The sequence below is a fragment of the Corvus cornix genome, chromosome 12 (assembly GCF_000738735.6).
Source record: "Corvus cornix cornix isolate S_Up_H32 chromosome 12, ASM73873v5, whole genome shotgun sequence".
Lineage (NCBI taxonomy): Eukaryota > Metazoa > Chordata > Aves > Passeriformes > Corvidae > Corvus > Corvus cornix.
This window is the reverse complement of record NC_046342.1, coordinates 6,386,568-6,404,008: the sequence shown is the minus strand read 5'-3', so window position 1 is coordinate 6,404,008 and position 17,441 is coordinate 6,386,568. Positions and strand designations below refer to the sequence as shown.

Sequence of the window (17,441 nt, the reverse complement as noted above, 5' to 3'; positions counted from 1 at the left end):
TATGGTATGGCCTTTATTAAGATCTATACACCCCCTGTTACATTGTATACTGTGTAGCTATGGCTGGGTTGGCAGGAAGATGAAGAGAAGAGAAGAGAAGAGAAGAGAAGAGAAGAGAAGAGAAGAGAAGAGAAGAGAAGAGAAGAGAAGAGAAGAGAAGAGAAGAGAAGAGAAGAGAAGAGAAGAGAAGAGAAGAGAAGAGAAGAGAAGAGAGAAGAGATAAGACCTCCCTGAGACCCTCCCATCATCTGACCTCACAGATAAGTACCCCTTGAGGTAGTGAGACTGAATCCAGAACGAGGAAAGAGGGATGCCAGCGCCATAGAACTGCACTGGCTTTGCAAAGCCATGGGGACAGCAGGGAATTGGTGGAGCCCTGCTGTACCCCAGCACTTGAAGGGTGCGAGAGCCACATGTGAACCACATTTGGGGTGCTTCGATTTAGCTGGGACAACCCCTGGGTGTGAATAAAGGATATCTACTGTCATGCTCATCTTGGTGTCCTGGTCTTGCTCCTCAGGCTGCATGGGCCAGGTGTGAAATGCTCATGACACCTGTCCCTGCCCACAGCTCTGCCCCTGCCTGTAACCCTGTCCCCATTGCTAGTCCTCTCCCTGCCTCTCTTCCTAATATCCCTGCCTGTATTCCTGCCTTGTTGTCACCCAACACTAAGGGGACACCTATCCCCGGTCCTGCCCATATCCCTGACCTGGCCATTTGCTGCTGCCGCCACTATTTCTACTTTTGTCCTTGTCCCTGCTCCTGATTATATCCCTGTCCCTGCCCATCTCTCCTCTGCCCTATCTGTACCCCTATCGTTGTGCCTGACCCCAGCTGGACCCTATCTCCATCTCACTCATATCCCTGCCCCTGCTGCTGACCTTTCCCTGACCCATCCTTGTCCCTGTCCCTGTCCCTGCCCCTCCCTCCCTCCTCTCCCCAGCCTCTGCCTGTCTCCTGCCCATGTGCTGACTCTGTCCCTTTTTGCTCCTGCCCCTATTCCCTATCTTGTTCCTCTTCCCATTCTTGCCAGTCCCTGCTCCCAGGAGCACACTCCCCCTCTGCCTACAGCCCCTGCCCATCCTCCTGGCAGTGCCTGACCCTGCCCCGAGTTCACGGGTGTGAGTTTCTGTTATTTGGCTCTTCCCAGTTTATTTGGGCAGAAGGGCAGTCGCGGGCTCCTTTCCACTTTCGTTTCCAGCTTGGCAGAGTCAGAAACCGAAATTGCGTCAGGAAGAGAAACTGAAACTCCCAGCTTAAGGTAGCACGGGCAGCATCATCCTACCCGTACTACCTGCTGCTTCCTGCGCCCGGGATCAAGGGGCACCGGGGGCTCTGCTGATCCTGGCACCGGCTGCATCCCACTGCAAGGGAGGGCATCAGCCTCCCTGGTGATGCTGGCATCAGCCGTGTCCCACTGATGGGGTTGACACCAGGACCCTCGGTGACACTGGCTATGTCTGCATCTCATTGCCTACAGTGATGCCAGGGCATTTGCTGACACTGGTGACAGCCCCATTCTATTGCCCGTGGTGACACGAGGGTAGCTGGTGGCACTGGCCACATCCCATTGCCCCTGCTGACCCCATGCCACAGCATGAGCCATGTCCCAGCAGTGGCTGTGCCCCAGCCCGGACACTTGAGCCGCCAGCATGGAACTGGTGCCGGATCCCTGCGGTGGGGCTCTGCCTTTGTCCAGCAGGGCACCCAGGGGAGACCCTGTGTCACCGCAGGCACCTGGGCTACGAGGTCCCCAGCACCCCAGAGCCAGCCTGCAGGCAGCTGTATCCCTGCCACCACCACCCGAGCTAGATGCCAGGGTGCCGCGCAGCCACTCCTGTCCCCTTCCCAGCCCCCGCAGTGGTGGCACCGGAGACACCCGAGGGGTCCGTGGGAACGACTCGGGGCCACCTTAAGTTCCCAGCGGTGACGCACAGGGGCGGTGGCCCGGGAAGGTTTAAATGCTGCTGCAGACAGCAGCAGGCTGCGCAGAGTGTTGCAGGCAGGAATAGAGGTAGGAGGTAGCAAGTCAGAAAAGGGCAACGGGAGTGGCACAGCTGTCAGCATGGATGTGGACGAGGTGGCATCCACGAACGGACTGCGAACAGTAACCACCAGGAACCTGGATGGCTGGATCGCGGAGACCCTGCAGCCCAGCACAGCTTTCTCCATGCAGGTGAAGGAGGCAGTGGGGCAAATCTGTGAATTCCTGAAGAGGAACTGCTTTGGGGATGAAATCCACGTCCAAAAGACCGTCAAGGTGAGTGCTGCGCAGCTTGGGGGCCAGCTGACACCCCTGCTGCCATCCTTCCCACTGTCCCATGCTCCAGCTCCTGCCCTGCCTCAGTTTCCCTTGCCAGCTCCAGGAGTGGTGGCAGCTGATCCTGGTGCCAGCAGCGGTGCTGAACAAGCAGGGTCTCTCTCTGCAGGGTGGCTCAGCAGGAAAGGGCACAGCTCTGAAGAAAAACTCTGATGCGGATGTGGTGCTCTTCCTCAGCTGCTTACAGAGCTACCAGGAGCAGAAGAAGAACAGAAAGTTTATCCTGGATTTGATCATGAAAAGGCTGAAGGCCTGCAGGGAGAGCTTGCAGTTCAATGTGTACATCAGCGAACCCAAGTACAAGGGTCCTGACAACACACCGCGCTCCCTCAGCCTTACTCTGACCTCCAAGGTGACTGGAGAGTCCATTGATATGGACATCCTGCCTGCCTATGATGCTTTGGGTAAGAGCTGCAGACTGGCACAGGGACAGGCAGTGGTGTCAGTGCTGGGATGGCTCTCACCCTCCTTCTCACCCCACAGGGCAGGTGACTGAGGATGCCCCACCGAATGCAGAAGTGTACGTGAGGCTCCTGCGTGCCTCCAGCCAGCCCGGGGAGTTTTCCCCCTGCTTCACTGAGCTGCAGAAGATGTTTGTGAAGCGTCACCCCGCCAAGCTGAAGAACCTCCTGCGCCTGGTCAAGTACTGGTACAAGGAGGTGAGGGGCTGCCCAGCTTTCCCAGTTCCCACTAGACACCCCTCCCAGCCAGCTCTCACCCCCATCTCTGTCTTCTCCCCAGCTGCTGAATCCACAGTACCCCAGTGCGCACCTGCCCCCTAAGTATGCCCTGGAGCTGCTGACCATCTATGCCTGGGAGGAGGCCACAGGCTCCTGTGAGTCCTTTGTCATGGCTCAGGGCTTCCGCACAGTGCTGGAACTGCTGTGCCGGCACCAGGAGATCTGCATCTACTGGGAGAAGTACTACTCGCTCCAGCACAGAGAGATTGGTGACCATGTCAAGGGGTTGCTGTGCAGTCCCCGGTGAGGACCGTGCCCGGTAGGACTGCGCCCACTGACCCCATGGCACTGCCCAGGGCTGACACCAATGCCCACTCTCTGTGTTTGCAGCCCTGTCATCCTGGACCCTGCTGACCCCACGGGGATCCTGGGCCAAAACAAGAACTGGAACTTGATGGCGCATGCAGCTGCCTTCTACTGCCGCTCACTGCCCTGTCTTAAAAACGTCCAGCCCTGGGATGTGCAGGTAAGGCTGCCTGAGCCTGTGAGCATCACGGTCCCCCACCCCTGCCCCTGCTGTCTTTGCCCACCCGCTCTCCTGTCCCTGCAGCCAGCCCGGTCCGTGACCATTGAGGTGGTACAGCTGTCGGGCACCAAACTGAAGAAGCTAGTCAGCCCCTACACCACCATCAGGCAGCTGAAGGAAATGATCCAGCAGAATTGGGGCATCCCATTATACAGCCAGCGCCTGGCGCAGCAGGAGTCAGGCAGGAGCAACATCATCCTCCAGGACTCCGAGACCCTGGCCATGCATGGCATCTTCTACAACACCACGCTGGTGCTGCTCCAGACTGAGCCCCAGACGATGGAGATCTTTGTCAAGGATGATAAGAATCGGACCACCACCTACACGGTGCTGCCCACTGACACTGTCCGACAGCTGAAGGAGCAGATCCAGGCCCGCCAGGGGCCTTCTGCGAATGAGCAACGCCTGACCTATGGCTCCAGGGAGCTGGAGGACCGGCACACGCTGGCACACTACGATGTCAAGCCCATGACCACAATCTACATGCTCCTGCGGCTCCGGGGGGGTGCAGGCCCCCAGCACCCCTAGTTCCCTGCCTGCTTGCCCTCCTGAGCATTGCCCTCAGCACGAGCCCATGCCCCTGTGTACCCCCCTGTGATGCTGGAAATAAATATTTGGTAGATCCTTGTGCTGCTTGCTCTGTTAGGGACAGTGCCAGGTGTCACATGGGATGGTCAAGGGGTTGGGATCACCAACCCTTTGGGATGAGGGGGGACCTCAATACCACAAGATGCTGGGATGGCACAGGGACACAGGTGCAATAAAGAAGTGCTCCCTGTGCCCAGGGTGCCTGGTGGCGTCAGGGATGCCAGCCTGCTGCCAGCTGGACCTCAGGAGAAAAAATCAGCTCCTTTCTCTGCCTGCTCCTGCCTGCACCAGTGCCTGCCTGTGCCCACACCGGGGGCTCAAGTGTCAGGGCTGGGGTGCAGCCAGTGCTGGGACATGGTTTGTACTGGTGGCATGGTGTCACCAGAGCTTTGGGATGTGGCCAGTCCTGATGCCACCGCAGACAGCAGGAGGCAGCAGATTCTGAGGTCACCTTCGGTCACTGCTTTAATTGCTGCCGCTTGGCACTGGGTAAGTTTTGGTTTTCATCTTCCAGAAGTCAGTGGAGCTGAACGCACGGGGAGCTGGAAGCCTGGGGGAAACCTATCAACCTTGCCAATGTCCCTGCAGGTCTTGTCTCCCCTCAGCCCTCCAGTGCTGCCAAACATCCCACCCCTCTAGGCTTGCGGTGCCAGAGAGGGTCCACGTTGTGGGGCACTGGGCTGCCCCCCGAGTGCTTCCTGGGGCTCTGGGTCAGATGCGGGACCCTGGGCGGCTGAATCTGCTTTATTGTGCTCAATTAGTACAAGGTCCCCTGTGCCACTGTTCTACCACCCAGGGCGGTGGGTGCCACCTTTACACCCCCCCCCCCCATCTCCCCTTTGCGCCCCCTCCTCCTGCTGGGCCCCTGTGTCCCACCAGTGCCTGTCCTGCCTGTCCGTGCTCCCACTCCTGCCTGTAGCCCTTTTGGGACCCGAGAGTGACCCTGCTGCGCCGTCCTCCCGCAGTGCCACGCTGAGGGGGCACTGCCTGGCCCTGCAGGTTTACATTCATCGTAACAGTCGTTAATAAATATTTCGGTGACTCTGCGATGCCGGCAGCCGGCTGGGTCCCCACCGGTGTTGGAGCCGGTGGCAAGGGCACTCGGCAGCCCCTCGGGGGCTGCTCAGCCCGGCTGCCCTCCTGCGGCCCCGGAGCTGCAGCCCCCGCCACTGCCCACGCAGCGCTGCCGGCAGGGGCGGCCGAGGCTGTGCCCCACCTGCGGCCCCGCTCCTAGGCAGAGCCCGGCGCCCGGGGCCGACCCCCGGGTCACCAGGGGGATGCGCTGCGGGGGCCCCGCTCGGCCCGCGGCCCCTCGTGGGTGCGCCGGCGGCGGGCCCTGCGCGGCTCCTCGCCCTGCCCGCGGCCGGGGGGGCCGGCGGCAGTGCGGGGCGGTGGCGGGGGTCTTCCCCGGCTCCAGAGCCTCTGGCAGACCTTGTCCGTGGCTCCCAGCGGTGGGCGCTCCACCAGCTGGAGGAAGTCCCGGTACCAGACCTTGCGGCCGGGGACCCCGGCGGCGAGCTGGGGGTCTCCGGCAGGCGCCGCGCCCGTGGCCTGCCAGGCGCCGATCACCTCCAGAGAGAGCCGCAGCAGAGGCTGGGTGAAGCCGTGCTCGGTGGCGTGGCAGAGGTAGAGGCCGGCGTCGGCGCGCTGCACGCTGCGCAGCAGGACACCCCGCTCCGTCCGCACCACCCGCTCGTCCATCTGCACCTGCAGCACCCGTGGGGATGGGCGGTCAGCTCGGCACGGCACGGCACAGTCCCACCGGCGGCACCTGGCCAGGGGGAGCCTACCTCTCGCTGGGGATCGTTCAGGGTGCGCTGGTATGTCCAGAGAACGCGGGCTTGCAGGGATTTGGGGATGCACTCCAGGAAGACAGTGCTTCCCTCCACCCCATAGAGCTGCTTCTGGGGCACGCTGTCTCGCCCGGGATCTGCGGGGACACAGCCTGGCTGTCAGCCCCCCACCGTGGCAGGGGTGGTCCCCAGACTCTGGCTGGGTCCCAGCTCACCTTCAGAGCAAAGCACGTTGGGGTCACCGTTGCGGACATCCTGCCGGCGGAAACGCCTGTGGGAAGGTGGTGGAGGAGCAGGGGCTGCAGCGGCGTGACCTGTGCTCCTCACCATGGCCTCGGGGCTGGCTGGCTGCCCCAGCACTGCACCATGGCATGTCACCTACCTCTTGGTGTTGGGCACATAGCGGGTGCAGGTGTTGCCATCCCAGGCACAATACGGGTCCCGGGCTAGGCAGCACTCGGCACAGGCTTTGCCGTAGGCACTGCAGCGGTGCAGGGGCAGCTGGGCCAGCGCTGTGGTGCAGCCAGCGTAGAGCTGATGCTGGGGGAAGAGCAGAGCTGAGTACCTCCATGCTGTGGCATGGGGCTAGGCAGAGCCATGGTGGACACAGGAATGCCCAGGGGTCCTCCCTTACCCGCTTGGAGGAAAGCTGCAGGCTGGTGATGGGGGAGGCATCCTGTGGACAGAGCATGGGCAGGAGTTAAGGGTGCATGGGGGAACCTGGGCATGCAGCCTACTGGCTCCCACATCCGGGCAGCTGGAGTGCCCTGGCACAACCCAGAGCATGGACAGCACACAGGGTGCTGCAGGGAAGTCTGACTGGTGGGATGTGGAGCCCTGACCCTCACCTGGAAGACCTGCAGCTCCTCCAGCAGCAGCGGCTCCATGCGGTGCCAGCTCTCCTTGGGCACTGAGACCACCTTCAGCACTGTGCCCACATCTGCAGGCAGGGAGGGATGAGGCCACAGGTCCCAGCCCCAGCATCCCCCTGCTCTCCCTCACTGCCCCATCCCTGGCATCACCACATGCCTGTGCCAATGAAGAGGACATCGTAGTGGCCATCAGCAGCGGTGACACGATCCACAGCAATGCGGGTGAAAGTGTAGGGCACGGCGGCTTGCAGGAAGAGGGGGCGTTGGCCATGGGGCATGACAGGGTTGTACATCAGCGGGTGGTGACGGGCAAACTGGATCACCTCGTCTGGGAAGTCCTTGGTGGAGCCGAAGGTGCCGAAGGTTTTGCTGGGGCACTGCAGGGAGACAGCACTGGCTAAGCAGGGTATCACACCCCCTGCCCCCAACTCCAGGTAGTGGCATCCCACTGGTGGCACCAGCTGGGATGCCCCTACACCACGTACCATGCCTGGGCGGGGGTATGGCACACGCCCCTGGTATGACACCCACTGGTAGTTGGGCCCTTCCTTGTGTGCAAAGGGGCCCAGGAAAGCCCGGCGGATGTCGGCCATGGTGTAGACACAGACAGCTGAGCCTTGGAAAACAGAGCTGGTGGGAGAGAGAGGGGAAATATGTGAGGGGGCAAGGGGGGCACCACTGGGTATGTGCAGGTTACTGGGGAGGGGGCTTGACCTGGAGGTGGAGAAGATGGCATAGACCAGAGGGTTTCGCTTGTCTCTTGTCTGCAGCAGGAAAACGTCCCCTGCAAGCAGGGAAGGAATCAGTGCTGCCAGTTTTGCCCACAGCTACACTGGGGGGTCACATCCCCATTTACTCACGGAGCTCATCAAAGTGGGTGTCTGCCCCGTCGGGTCCTGGCACGGCGCAGATGAGCCGAGCCTTCAGGAATGTCGTCCACTTGTTCACCAGGCTACGCTGCCCACCCATGTCATTCTGCCAGGAAAAGGAAGACACCAGTGTCAGCAGCAGCAGGTGGCACCTGGGCACCCGGGTCCCCAGCCCACCTGCCCGTGGATGCTCTCACCCGGCAGATTTGGCCAATGCGGGCGAAGCTGGTTTTGCCCAGCCCCTGCTGCCGTTCAACCGCTGTTTCACGGAAGAAGAAGTAGATCTTGTCGTCATCGGGGTCCTCACTCTCTGGCACCCAAAAAACGGCCACGAACTTGGGCTCTGGGGATAGAGGGGTGATGCTTCCAATGCCTCCACTAGCTCTGCTCCCCAGGGACCCTGGAGCACCTGTCGGGGTCCCAGGGGAGGGTGCAGAACCAACCCTGCCCAGCTGCAAGGCAGAGGCAGAGTGTGGATGGGACTCCACCAGACATCGGGGGTCTGGAGGGGACACAGGACCCCCTGAAGTCACCCTCTGGAGACAGTGAAGGATAGGGTACATCTGAGCCTGAAGGAGTCATTGCCCTGATGCTTCCAGGCAGCAGCACTGCCGTGCCAGGGTGCCAGCACCATTCCCCCCACCCCAACCCTCCCAGCCCCCAGCACTGACCATTGAGCCAGCGAGAGTCATGCTGCTCCGTGCGGATGGAGGGACGCCGGCCCAGGCTGCGGAAGATGGTAAAGTCACGGCCCATCAGATCGGTGGCTACCCCAGAGTAGAGCTCCTCGCCTGGCAGGCACCGAGGGAAGCGTTATAGGGGACCCCCCGGCACCCCTGTGCCACACTGCACCCGGTACCGGGCTCAGCATTCCCTTACCCACAAGGACAGAGGCAGCTGTATGCCGGGGGTCATACGGGCTCTTCCCCTTGCCATCCTCAGTGTGGTGGGAGTCCAGCTTGAAAACAGGCTCCTGGAGAGGGGTAAGGATGGGAGGTGGGCAGGTGGCAGCAGCGGGGGGCTGTGGTGGTGCCAGGGGAGGCTCACTTCTGCATGCTGGCCAGCCTCGACGAAGGCACAGACTGGGTGGAAGGCACCAGTGCCACAGGCGTACAGGTGGGTGCGGTTGTAGGGGTGCAGGATCTTCACAAAGTTCATGCATTCAGCCTGGGGATGCAGGGAATGAAGGGTGAGGTGGTGCTGGGGCAGACCCCTGGTACAGCCCTGGCATCCCACAACACGCCCCATCACTCACAGTGATGTCCTTGCCGGCCCAGTTGCATTCTTCCCTCCACTCCACAGGAGCTGGCCAGTAGATCTGCGGGTGGAAAAGGGGATGCTCACAGCACCTGGTGCACCCGGGACTGCCCTGCCAGCATGTCTGCCCCTGCCCTGTTACCTTCCTGTCCCACTGGCTGATGTCATCCAGGGCCAAAGAGAGGAGGTGGTTCTTGGCACCCACGAAGAGACGGCCACGCTCCTCGTCCAGCAGCAGGGCCTCGTAGCAGCAGGAGCGCTCCAGCGAGAAGAGGCGCAGCCCATGGCGAGCCCGCAGCTCTGCCGGGACCAACTGGCACTGCTCAGCCCGGCCCCGCCACTACCTGTCCATCTCCACTGCCCTGGACACATGCTCCAAGGCAGCCTGGATCAGGCCACGGCCCCCTGCCATGCCATCCCCTCCCCCAAACCTGTCCCACTGGCTTGACCAGGTTCACCAAGCCCTTGCCGGCCCAGCACTCATCCCCATCCAGCCCCACACCCATCCTTGTGTCCCCTGAGACTCATCCCCAAACCACCCAGCATCGATTCCCATGCCCCTCGGCACCCATCTCTGCACCGCTCCCCGGGCTCAGGCAGCAGGGGAGAAGTGGCCATTCCCTGCCCCGCGGAGCTAATCCCACCGTGGCGGGAACAAACAGCCCTTTGTCAGGCTGGGAGGAGAGCTCTTGCTGAGACCTGCTGCCGGACAAAGCCCCCTGCGCCGTGCTGGAGCCCAAGGAGCGGCCAGCCGGGACATGGCACCAGCTCTCTGGCTGGCACGACATTCCCACCAGGTATGGCACAGCTGTGGCTAGGGAGTGCCACCGTGGTGCACACACGGATAGGGGCACCTGAGCCGGCACATGCCGGGGGCTGGGAGTGAGGTCCCAAGCACAGGCATGGCTCCAAGGGCAGGCAGGTGGCCCTGGGGGAGCTGGCATCAGGTAAGGAACATGGCAGGCAGTACCAACACCTGACAGCCCGCGGGGAGGGCGGCAGCAGTGCTGGGGACGTGCCGGTGCTGGGGTTTTGCACCCCTTCCCACCAACGCTGCCCCCCAGGATACTCCCGGCCCTCGGGGACGATGCTGGGTGCTGCTGGCACGTAACCAGTGCACCCACACCTGACCCCAGGCCCCCCCACCCTGCCCGTGTCCCATGCTCACCGGGGAAGGACAGCTTGAGGCGGGGGTGGCAGCGGGTGGGGGGCGGCCCGCGGCGAGGCCGCGCAGCAGGAGCAGGAGCAGGAGCAGCGTGCGGCTCATGGCCGGGGTCTGGCTGGTGGCGCCGCGGCTGGGGCAGAGAAACAAGACCTCAGCTCGGGTTACAGCGCCCTCCCCACAGCCCCCAGACCGCGATCCCTCCCCGATGCTGCCGACGGTGTCTGGAGAGCCCTGACCATCGGCATAGGGCAACTCCAGGCACGGCATGAGGGGATCTCCCATTGGGCTCGACCTGGCAATAGGAGGGGACACGAGCCAGTCACATCCCTCCCTGTCTTTAGGCCCCCATTAATCCAGCCCCAAAACCTAATGGGCTTCGAGAACAGCCCTCCTGCTCCTGCCCATGGGGAAACTGAGGCAGCCCAGCCAAGCAGCATCCAGCCCTGCCCATGCCTGTCCGAGCCCATCAGCAGGAGGGTGCTGGGCTCTGCCCATTCCTGCCTGCAAGCACAGAGCTGTCCTATAGGAATGGGGACAAGGACAAGTAGTGACAACCAGATAGGGCACCCTGGATAGTCAGTGGGCTCCTGAGCACTGGGCAAGCTGTCCCTAATGGTAGTCATGGGGTCCCATGCCTCAGTTTCCCCCACTGCTACAGCCCCACCGTTAGCCCCTGGCCTTTCTTGTACCACCATACAAATGGGAGCAGGGTTTGGGGGGCTCTGGCTAAGTGAGTGCCCACAATACTCAGAGGGGCCCATGCCGGTGTGTCCACCACTCTGACGGGTGCCCACCACAAGGTGGGGAAGTGCTCCTCCGGCTCTGGCAGCAGCATGCTCTCCCCTGAGGACCGGGAGGTGATGGTTATCAGGGCACTGTGCCAGAACAGAGATCCCACCTTGCCCCCCTGGCCATGCTGCAGTGCCTTGTGCAAGGCACAAACTGAGCTATGCCGTTCATCAGCCCCTGTGGGCCTCACCAGGACACCAGTGACAACCAAAGCCCCACCACACACCCGGGGATCGGTGCAATCCCCGAGGCTCTGCTGCCCTGCATGAGCTGGGAGCTGGTGGATGCTGCCCTGGAGGGTCACATATACATGGCATAGACTGGGGCTCCTGCGGGCAGGGCAGCACCCTCCAGGCTGGCCGGTGGAGATGAGCCCGGGGCAGGCAGCAGGCAGGGCCTGGCTGGGCGCAGTGCCGGGTCTGGCTGCCCGGTGTCCCGGCACGAAGGCGGTCAGCGCTAATGGCATTTACAGAGGCGCCGGGATGAGGCGCGGGACCCGCCGGGCTCTGGCAGCCCGACGGCTGCCGCCAGCCAGGGCCGTGCCGGGGCACCGGGGGCCTCCCGTTTCCCCGCACTCGCCGAGCGGCCAGGGCTGACCCCCGGGCGCGGACCCGCGTGGCTCTGACCCGGCTGGCACGGGGGGCCGGATGGGGGGCGACAGCAACGGCAGCACCACAGACCCTCGGTGCCAACCCTGGAGGATCTAGCCCGCGAAACTCCCCGTGCCAACCCCGACGCGAGCCCTCCGGTGCCAGAGGGGACACGAACCCCGCCGCGAGCCCCACCGGCGGTACCAGCACGGGCAGCCCCCCCAGACGGCAGCGCAGAGACCCCCATCCTGGGACACTCTCGGGCCACCCGCGTACCCTGCTGGCTCCCCGCACCCCGGCACCACCTGTGTCCCGGCTTCGGCTCGGCCCCGGCCCGGCCCCGCCCGCCGCGTCCGCCGGGAGGGAGCGGGGCGGCCCCGCGGGGCGGCGGGGCGGGGCCGGGGGCGCGCACAGGGACACGCACACGTGTGTGCGGACACACATTCACAGCAGACACGCGGGCACCACTCACACATACACAGGCACACAGGCGAGCACCCACGGACACTCACACAAACACACACACAGCCGTGCTGGCACCGGGGTGACACTCACGGGGATACCCACGGTGACACCCGCTGCCCCCGGGGCAGAGCTGAGGATGCCACGCTCAGCACACGTGTGGCTCAGCACACCAGTGGTGGCGGGGCTACCTCCTCCCCGGGACAGGCACTTGCCTGCCCGGGTGTGGGGGCCGTGCCGGGGGATGCCGGGGACGTACCGGGGTACGGGGGCCGGTCCCGCGCCCCGCTCAGCTGCAGCCCAGATGTCTGGCCTGAGCCCAGCCCCGAGCAAACAAAATTCCTCCGCTGCCTCCCATTTTCCAGCTGCCGCTGCCAAGAATAGCAAGTGCCGAGTGGTGCCGGCAGCGGGGGCCACGCGTGCCTCGGCGGGCAGGGCTCGGAGCGGGGGGAACACGAGCTGCTTGGGGGCCACACCTGCCTTGTTCTCCCCGTGCCCCTGACTGTCCATACCTGCGGGTGCAGGAGTCCAGGAAGGCAGGTCCAGAATCAGCGGGAGGAAGAGCTGCAGGCAGGCAGGGGTGCAGGCAGCAGACTGCAGGCAGGTGCAGGGTGAGTGGGGAGGCAGGAGTGCGGGCAGAAGTGGGTGCGGGCAGAAGTGGGTGCGGGCAGGTGCAGGCAGTGGGTGCCAGCCGGCAGCGAGTGCAGGTGGGCTGGCAGCGAGTGCGGGCGGGCCAGCAGCAGGGCAGGCAGGGCAGGTGCAGGCAGGCAGCTGCACAGGCAGGCAGTGAGTTCAGCAGGAAGCCAGAGCCGTGCAGGCAGGCCAGCAGTAGGCAGAAGCTGTGCCAGGCAGGGTGCCCGGGCAATGCCCTTCTGTCCCACTGCCAGTAACCCTCGTGCTGCCAGCCCTGGTACTCTGGCATGCTGGCAGGCTCTGTTCCAGCACCACCACTCGTTCTTCTCCTGGCTGTGCCACAGTGCTGAGTGGCAGCCAGCCCAGCCCAACCCAGCTTTGTGGGCAGCAAAGGGGACAGAGACAGCAAAGAGACGGGTGGGGCAGCAGAGGAGCTGGCACCGGTACGGCAGGGGTTACTCTGCTGTAAGACTTTGTCCAGGCACCAACAGGACTTTGGGCTGGGTGGCCCCCACACGGCTGGGCATGGCGTCCCTGTGCTTACCGTCCCAGGACGGCAGGCTGAGATGGTGGGGACAGGGATGTCGTGCCCAGCCCCTGCACAATGGGCACTTTCCTGTGCTATTCCATCACAGTGCCTCAGTTTCCCTTCACCCAGCTGGGACTTTTCCAACTGCTGCCACTCCCAGCAAGCGTGGCGAGGTGTCCAGGTGACGTCACCATCACCCCAGCCCTGGAGCCCTGCGGGGACCTTGCTGGCAGCGGCTCCGCCTGGAGAAACCATCAAGCGTCAGAAGGGCCGGGCTTCCATCCCGGAAAAAACGGCGCGGGAGGGATGCGCCACGTCGGCCGCCGGCCACCCCTTCCTGCCCCACCGGGTGCTCTGGGCAAGCACCAGAGCCACTGGGCACTGGCATGATGACAGTCCCCATCTCGAATGGGCATCGCCACTAGCATCCCGTCCTCATCCCTGCACTCTCTGCCAGCCCGCGGAAGGCTTCACAGCCAGGTGCCGGTGGCCTGGCTCCCTGCCAGCGCGGGGGTGTCACTGCCAACGGCACCAGCAGGTGCTGGCGCTTTCGCTCTTTGATCCCGCCCCTGCCGCTGGCAGATCCGCACCCAGGGATCGCTGCCTCGGCCAAATCTCCCCTGGCGGTTCCGGCTCCGGTAAGCGTGTGTAGCTCTGCCGGCAGCGCCCGAGCCCCCAGCAGTGTTTGCGGTAGGAAACGGCTCCTCTGCACCCCGCAGGGCTCCGGGGCGGCGCGGCAGCAGGCAGCGGCCAACGCTCCTGCACCTCCTGTGCCGGCTGAGGCAGCAGGGCATGGGATGTATCCATGCCATCAAATGGGGGACCAGAACCACTGGCTGCTGGATACCCTGCATGGAGGGACAAGGGCTGGGATGGGCATCCACTAGCCCTCAGGATGGGTACAAATCCTGCACCCCAAACGGGAATGGTACCTTGCCCTGGTGATTCCGTGGGGACCTGCGGGGTGACTCCCCCAAGGGTGCTACAGGGTGGTCCCCCATGTCTCTGGTGGAGCCATCATGGCTGAGGACATGCAAAACTCAAGGGTCAAGGTGAGCTTCGTCATGACACCCGGTGCCATAAGCATCTCTATGACACATGGGCTTGGCACGGCACTGCTCCCCAGCCAAGAGACGGGCTTGTGCAGCAGGGTGGCCTTTGCTAGCACTGCCAGTGACACTGCCAACTTGTCAGCAGGGGAGGAGTGAGGCATCCTCACCCCAGCCTACACCCATGACCTGGACACAGGGATACGCTGCTCAAACTAGTATCCCCTGGGTCTGGAAACCCCAAAAAGCTGTTGGTGGTTTGTGATGGCACTAAAGATGTGGCTTTAGGACTTCTTTGGGAGTCCATCTGTGGCACATAGTGTTGGGCCATAGGATGGCATCAGGCCTTGTGAGGCTGCCGCATTCCTGGTGCAGGGGAAGGATGTGCCAGGCAGGCGACAGAGCCCATGGCATCCCAAGTGTGAGGGCTTGTCTGGCAGCAAGCAAACGTGCCTGAGACAGCTGCATCCTTGTAGCACAGCATGGTGGCGAAGTCCCAGGGGACACCAGCTCTAGGCTCACACCCTGTCTGTGGATACATGCACCCCGACCCTGTGTCCACCCCCCAACACAGCACTCTGGTGCGAGACCCCAGCATCAGGGACCCCTGTGGCCCCAGAGCATTCCAGCCGGGATTAGGTACCGGCTCCTGGCAGCACCATGCTGGTGTAGCCCAGCTAATCCCCTTTTAATTGTCCCAACCCTGTGCCGGCCTGATCTGGGCTGCCCAGGGGGTGGGGGTGTTGTGTGCACCCTAGTGCCTGAGCATATCTGGGGTGCTGCCATCGTGTGTCCCTTCTGTGGGACCGAGCCATGGGGTACATGGTGAACCTTTGGGGTGATGATGAAGGGGGGGATGTCCATCCCCCAGGTGCAGGACAATGGCTTTTTGGAAAGGGAAAGGGAGGGATCCTGGTCTTACAGGATCCTATCCTCCTGACCCGAGGTGACCACTTGCCCTTGGCTTCGTGTCTGCCAGCAGCCAGGCTCTGCAACAGGCAGAGGGGCCATGTGCCTTGCACTGAAAACCACTGAAGCTCCTCAAAACCATACGTGGGGCAGGAGCAGGACACCCAAGTTTTCTGCCACCATCCAAGCCCTCTCCCCACCCCAGCAGGAGGGCAGCGGGAGATGCTGGCTGAGCCCCCTGCCTGCTGCCCTGCCCATGTCCCTTCGGCCCTGCCCTGTGCCACACCAACCAGCGGCATCCAGCTCCTTAGGCTTTAAAAATAGGCTGGTGTCCCTGCCATGGGGTCAGTAATTTTAGCCAGGGTGTGTCTCTTTGGGAAGAACGCGGATCCATTCATCTTCTCCTGCTGGCCTGGCTGCATCCACACCCAGGGCTGATGTCAGCCCCTCGTTGCCCACTTGCCCCGGGCCAAAGCAGTACAGCCATGGCCACCTTGGGCACAGGCAATGTCTGGTGGGATGGTGAGGGTGGGGAAGTGAGGACAGGAGTGTCCAGCTGCCCCCCCGAGCCCTCCTGCTCCCCATCTTGGGCATCTTGCCCCCAAAGCTGGTGGCACCAGGGAGCACAGCATTCCATGGCACCCAGCAGCACCCAGCCAGGCTGTGGTGGAAGAGTCCTGGCACCCTCTTCTCTCACCCTTCTCCTCTCACCCCGGCCCCCCAACACAACAGCCACTTCAGATCGCCTCCCACGGTGCTCCCGGGGGGCTGTGCCGGCTGGGAAGGCTGCGGGGGCCGCCGCCGAGCATAATGGGGCTATTGATGGCCGAGCCAGCGGCCCCGGCACGGCACAATGGGGCCTTGTCTGCTGGCCCAGCTCCCCGCTCCTGCCCAGCCCCGTGCCCAGCCTCAGGATACCCCCTTTCCCGATTGCCTTGGAGCTCGCCCAGGTGCTGGCCAGGACAAACCCTGCCTTGACCGAGCCAGTGAGTACTGTGAAGGAGCAGCAGGTGGGAGGCCACCAGGTGAGCCCCCCCTTCTCATAAACCCGTGCCCAGGGAAGGAGCATTGCTTGGGAAACTTCCCAGCATGGTGGTGCTCACCCCTGCCACCCCTACTGGGACAGGGCTTAGGGGTTCCTGCTCAGTTGTGGGGTGACAGGAACAAGGAGGTGGTACATGCCCAGTGACGCCTTCACTTCCCTCTCAGGACCATGTCCGAGCCCGCTGGCACCCAGTACCCACCGAGGGGAAGCAGGGACCTCACTGCTCCCCACGGAGCTCCATAGTCCCAGTCCCCCAACCCCATGGCCCCCCTCAGTGGGCCAGCCGGTGCCCCAAATCCACCATCTCACCTGCTGTGGTGCGTGGGCTCTGCCGGAGCTCGCCTGCCTCCTTGCCCGGCGGGTAAGCTGGGGCTCTGGCTGCCGCCTGCTCTTTTAAACCCCAAATCCCCGGTGCTGGGCGCCAGTCCGCCAGCGGCGGGGGTGGAGGGAGGGGACGCAAAGCCCCGGTCCCTGCTCCCGGGGCCGGCACCAACAAAAGGCAACTGTGTCGTGTGTCCTCCCTCTGCACCCAACGACCTGGTTGGCTGCTTGGGAACAGCCCCTCGGGACCCCAGGGCTTTCTGGGGTGCTGCCACCCCCTCTGCCTGCACTGGAAAGTGAGGAGAGGTGCAAGCAAGCCTAGGATCCCTGATCACAGCCGCGGTACATCCCGATGTCCCCAAGCACCCGTTCCTGCCTGCTTGGTCCTGTTCCTGCCTTGGAGGAGTGCCAGGGTGAAGGCACTTATCACCGTCTCAGTGCCTCATCTGCTCCTGCAAAGCCCAGCCCAGCAGGGCTGGAGAGGGAGGAAGGGGATGTGGCTGCTGCCGTGGTGCCCGTTCTGGGGGGACTCACCCCATGGTACCCCCATAGCTGCCGTGGGGCCGGGTGGCTGCCTGCGGAGCATCCCCGCGGTCCGAAGGCCGAGCAGCCGGTGACTCCTCATTAATGTGGGGTAAATGTGTAACAAGTTCTCGGCTGGGCTGGGGCGGTTTGAGCCGCATGACTCCTGTTGCCTTCCCGGCATCCTGGGAAATGGGGATTTAGTGGCTCTATCGCGATAAGAGCCACTCAGCCGGGGCAGGAGGGAGAAGGAAAGTCCATCTTGTGGCCGGACACACTGGGGTGAACAGTGCTGGCTGGACGGAACAGAGTGGGCAGCGTGCTGGGCTGGGCTGGGCACAAGCCCATTGCCGGAGGGAGAGAGGATGATCTCAGCCCGTCTGCCCTCCAAGAGGGCATGAGGTGAGACAGCCAAGGGAGCCAGGCTCTGTTCAGCAGTGCATGGGAGGCAATGGGCACCAC

The 17,441-nt window shown here is 63.4% G+C and overlaps 2 protein-coding genes across 2 annotated transcripts; one reads left to right on the top strand and one right to left on the bottom strand.

The window, feature by feature from the left end:
* Positions 1–1,977: 1,977 nt before the first annotated feature.
* Positions 1,978–4,213, top strand: LOC104683454 (2'-5'-oligoadenylate synthase 1-like). Its single transcript, XM_010390351.4, has 6 exons — positions 1,978–2,260; positions 2,430–2,724; positions 2,804–2,979; positions 3,062–3,303; positions 3,391–3,526; positions 3,611–4,213. The coding sequence occupies exons 1-6, from the start codon at positions 2,066–2,068 to the stop codon at positions 4,112–4,114; spliced, it is 1,548 nt and encodes a 515-aa protein (XP_010388653.3). The 5' UTR covers positions 1,978–2,065; the 3' UTR covers positions 4,115–4,213.
* Positions 3,682–17,155, bottom strand: SEMA3B (semaphorin 3B). Its single transcript, XM_039559213.1, is given in 19 exon segments — positions 3,682–5,881; positions 5,965–6,104; positions 6,183–6,238; positions 6,350–6,507; positions 6,602–6,643; positions 6,816–6,907; positions 6,997–7,216; positions 7,325–7,469; positions 7,554–7,623; positions 7,700–7,814; positions 7,906–8,051; positions 8,380–8,499; positions 8,588–8,681; positions 8,756–8,875; positions 8,964–9,026; positions 9,108–9,265; positions 10,134–10,160; positions 10,163–10,260; positions 16,992–17,155. Coding segments are annotated over 19 exon segments (2,454 nt in total). The 5' UTR covers positions 17,141–17,155; the 3' UTR covers positions 3,682–5,440.
* Between the last annotated feature and the right edge of the window lie 286 nt (positions 17,156–17,441).